The sequence below is a fragment of the Falco biarmicus genome, unplaced genomic scaffold (assembly GCF_023638135.1).
Source record: "Falco biarmicus isolate bFalBia1 unplaced genomic scaffold, bFalBia1.pri scaffold_27, whole genome shotgun sequence".
NCBI lineage: Eukaryota > Metazoa > Chordata > Aves > Falconiformes > Falconidae > Falco > Falco biarmicus.
In genome coordinates, this window is record NW_026611833.1 from 3,472,878 (window position 1) to 3,477,381 (window position 4,504).

General features: G+C 53.9%; 1 protein-coding gene across 1 annotated transcript; it reads right to left on the reverse strand.

Annotated features, from left to right (window-relative positions):
* Positions 1 to 2,050: 2,050 nt before the first annotated feature.
* Positions 2,051 to 2,986, reverse strand: LOC130143398 (olfactory receptor 14J1-like). Its single transcript, XM_056326084.1, has one exon. It carries the CDS (start codon positions 2,984 to 2,986, stop codon positions 2,051 to 2,053), a length of 936 nt encoding a protein of 311 aa, XP_056182059.1.
* Between the last annotated feature and the right edge of the window lie 1,518 nt (positions 2,987 to 4,504).

The window sequence follows — 4,504 nt, forward strand, 5'->3', positions numbered from 1 at the left end:
GAGACCCAGGTCCAGGTGAGCATCAGAGTGGGCAACCTGTTTGGTCTGAGGAACTTGCCCACAAGCCCCTGCACTCTTGGCATCCTTGCTTACCTGTCCTGTGAACACCAAGGAGACTGATTCCCCCAGAATAAACCAGACTATCTCACCCATTGTTTCTCCTGCCATAGTATCTCACAATCCAAACATATTTTTTTAATTGGCAATAAATTAATCTTTGCCAAGGCAACACATCTCTGGACATGAAAAGAATCATTAAGAGATCTCTTTTTCTTTATCTTTGGCCATGAGCATTGCTGGTTTATTTTCTTCCTTTGTCCTGTTGAGTCAGTGCAGCGAATGAGCAGCTGAATGTTTGTCTCACCATTGGTCAAGGTTAACCCTCCACAGGACCACATCAGGACTGCTGAGCCCACAATGGGGCTCCCCAGCACAAGCGAGACCCTGACACATCACAGCAAGTCCTGCAGAGGCCAGAAGGATGGTTGGGACCTGGAGCATATTATGGGCAAAGGGAGGCTGAGAGAGCAAGAGTATTATTTGAGAAATGGTTCTGAGAGAAAGACTGGAGCGCTGGACCCAGGCCAGCTGGTGGGATCTCAATCAATATTTGTTAGAACACCATGCCATGAGAACATGATCTTGTTGGAGGTGTCTGACTATGGCCTTCCCTGAGAGACCAACTGTGGCAAGAGCTATGGGACTTGTGTGTAACAAGTGTCAGTAGGAAAGTGGCTCCCTTTATATTTAGAAATGGTGATGGAGTTGGGTATCACTGGGCAACGGAGGAGGACAGAGGTGGCCATGCAGCAGTGGTCCCTAATGAGGGCTGGGGTATATGACCAGGCTTGGAAATGAGCAGTGTTTGGGAATTTGTGGGGAAAATTTCCCTTCTGCAGCTTTCTGAGGGTGTGCAGGGAACACGGCACAGATCTGGCCCCTCAGTCCCGCTCCTTTGGTGCCTTGCTTGCTTCACCATGACCCCTGGGTCTGCACCAGGACACCCTGCTGTGTGCCCCCACCCTGCACACCCACACAGCTGAGCTCTCACTGGTGTTTCCCTCTCCCTGGCCCTTCCCAGCCCAGCCCCCCCCCCCAGCTCTGCCCACCTCCCCTGCCCTCTCCCCAGCCCAGGCAGACACAGCAGCCCACGCGGGGCTGGCCCCATGCAAGTGCCCACCCAAAGGGGGCTGCAGAGCTCTGGGCACTCACCCCATGGCCATAGACCATCACAAGGGCACAGGAGATGCTGGTGGGCAGAGAGGGGTCTCCTCCTGCCAGTCAGCCCCAGGGCTGGCACCAGCCATGGCATGAGGACACAGAGGCCATTGCCTCCCTCTGTCTGCTGCTCCTCTCTCACAGGGACCCTGCTTGCCCACTCCTGGCAGCCCCTCGGGGCCAGTCCCTGTCCCCAACACCAGGCTGCTGGCCTGGGGGCTCCCCAGGCACCTCCTGCTGCACCAGGGACACAGCAGCCTGCCCCAGCTGGGGCATCCACAGAGACACCTGCTCTTGCCCAGGGATGTGGTCTCAGGCATGGCCCTGAGCAGGCGGTGCTGCTGTGCAGGGCAGCGGTGCCTGAAAGCCCAGGGAGATGGTCCCAGGCACATCCCTCTTGGTCACCCACCATTCCCATGGGCACTGGGCCCCCACACGCCAAGGCTCAACACAGGCCCATGCCCTAACGCGTTGCCCCATGCCCTCCTCCCCTGAGCCATGGGGAACCCAAGCCCAGCAGCATGGTCTTCTGGGGGCAATTCCTGCAGCCTGTTCCTGAGCTCAGCTTTGGAAGAAGAGACCAACCTCCAGATATAGGCATTGAAAAAACCCACCCTTTTATTACTGAGATGTGACACAGGAGTATATATGTACCATCCTCCCTGGCGCATGTACAAAGGCCTCTGGGTCAGGGAGGCTGGGTTCGTGCTTTTGGGGAAGTGGAGTGAGGAAATACATTGAAGTAAAACCATGATTGTCATAGATGGAATGTTAAACACACATGATGTCCTATACGTGACTTGAAAATACCTTGTAAAGAGCCACAGTCAGTTCATTGCCGCTGAGAGACACCTGACTGCATCAGCTTCTTCAGTGCGTCCTTCAGCTCCTGGTTCCTCATGCTGTAGATGAGGGGGTTCACTGCTGGAGGCACCAACGAGTACAGGACTGAGACCGCCAAGTCCAGAGATTTGGAGGAGACGGAGGGGGGTTTCAGGCAGGCAAATGTGCCAGTGCTGAGAAAGAGGGAGACCACGGCCAGGTGAGGGAGGCACGTGGAAAAGGCTTTGTGCCGTCCCTGCTCAGAGGGGATCCTCAGCACAGCCCTGAAGATCTGAACGTAGGACAGCATGATGGAAACAAAACAGTCAAATGCTATGAAGGCACTAACCACAATAAGCCCCACTTCCCTGAGGTAGGTGTGTGAGCAGGAGAGCTTGAGGATCTGTGGGATTTCACAGAAGAACTGTCCCAGGGCATTGCCGTGGCAGAGTGGCAGTGAAAAAGTATTGGCCGTGTGCAGCGCAGCATAGAGAACATCACTACCCCAGACAACAGCTGCCATGTGGACACAAGCTCTGCTGCCCAGCAGGGTCCCGTAGTGCAGGGGCTGGCAGATGGCCACGTAGCGGTCATAGGCCATGACAGTGAGGAGAAAATACTCAGTTGAAATGAAAAATAAAAAGAGAAAAGCTTGGGCAGCACATCCTGCATAGGAGATGGCCCTGGTTTCCCACAGGGAATTGGCCATGGCTTTGGGGACAATGGTAGAAATGGAGCCCAGGTCAAGAAGGGACAGGTTGAGGAGGAAGAAGTACATGGGGGTGTGGAGATGTTTGTCACACACTACGGTGGTGATGATGAGTCCGTTGCCCAGGACGGCAGCCAGGTAGATGCCCAGGAAGAGCCAGAAGTGCAAGAGCTGCAGCTCCCGCGTGTCTGCCAATGCCAGGAAGAGGAACTGGGTGATGGAGCTGCTGTTGGACATCTTCTGTTTCTGAACACAGGGACCTGTTGAAGGACAAAAGGCAGGGACAATTTAGGAGAGACTTCTTTGAGCCAAGTGAAAGCCGTTTCTCCTAGATGCGCCCCCGCTGCCCCATGTCCCCCCCTCTGCCGTTCCTAGGAGAGCTCCCTTCCGAGCCGTGGCTGGAGCTGTGCTGAGTGCTGGCCGAGTGTGCTGTGAGGAGCAGGGGCTGTGCCCGCTGGCTGCCCAGCAGTGAGCCCTGCTCTGCAGCAGGGGCTTCATGGGAACCGTGGGGGCAGGGGCCAGTCCTGGCCTTGCACTGGCTCAGCCCAAACTGCTCCCAGCGCAGAAGGGCCTGTCAGCATCGGCTCTGCCCGTGCTGAGCAACGGCCATGGCCAGAGTCAGGTCAGGAGGGCTTTGTGCTGTGCTCAGGGAGAGCAGAGTGAGTGCTGAGAGGCAAGGGCACTGTCTGTGCCTGAGGGCAGAGGCAGGGACTCTGGTGAGTCCCTCCAGCTCCTTCTCAGCTGCCCCGCACTTGCAGCTTTCTGTGATAGAGTCCAATTACACTGACATGTGTCCTGGTTTAACCCTGGCTGGAAATTATGTACCACAGGGATGCTCACTTACTCCCCCCTCACCCATAGGTATGAGGAGAGGAATCAGAAAGGAATGTAAATCTTGAAGTTTGAGGCGAGAAAAAAATCACAAATGCAGTAGAATAAAAATGAAATTACAATAACAATAATGAGAATGACAGTTATAATGAGAGGGAGGTAGTCGGGGGTAATAAAATCCAACAAGAAAGAAAGAAGGAAGGAAGGAAGGAAGGAAGGAAGGAAGGAAGGAAGGAAGGAAGGAAGGAAGGAAGGAAGGAAGGAAGAAGGGAAGGAAGGAAGGAGGGAAGGAAGGAAGGAGGGTAGGAAGGAAGGAGGGAAGCAAGGAAGGAGGGAAGGAAGGAAGGAGGGAAGGAAGGAAGGAGGGAAGAATGGAAGAAAGAAACAAAGAAGGAAAGAAACAAGGAGGAAGGAAAGAAGCAAAGAGAGAAAGAGAGAAAGAAATGAAGAAAGAAAGAAAGGAAGAAAGGAAGAAAGGAAGCAGGGAAGACAGTGATACACAATACAGCTGCTCATCACCCACTGACTGATGCCCAGCCAGTCCCCAGCATCGACTGGCAGACCCCAGCAACCCCCACCAAGTTTATATACTGAGCATGAACATGTTGCATCACCTATAAACAACCAAAAATATCAGTGCATTTTCAGAATTGTTCTCAAAAGTCCTTCCCACTTAGATGAAAATTAACTCTATCCCAGCCACAACCAGGACACTTTGTTACCCTAAAAAGCAAGCAGACACTGCTGAAGAGCAGAGGGATCCACTACAGAGCACAGAATGGCTCGCCCTTTCTCGAAGTCTCAGCACCCCCCTTTCTAGCCAGGGACACCCATGGTCACAGTGTGCCCTGGAAGCAGCGTGCAGCTTGGGTGGACACCCCAAGCAGGTGACCAAGGGTCCTGATTATGGTAATTGTTAAAGGA

Coding starts and splice junctions, on each gene's coding strand:
- LOC130143398 (XM_056326084.1), bottom strand. CDS start 2,986: ATGTCCAACAGCAGCTCCATCACCCAGTTCCTCTTCCTGGCATTGGCA.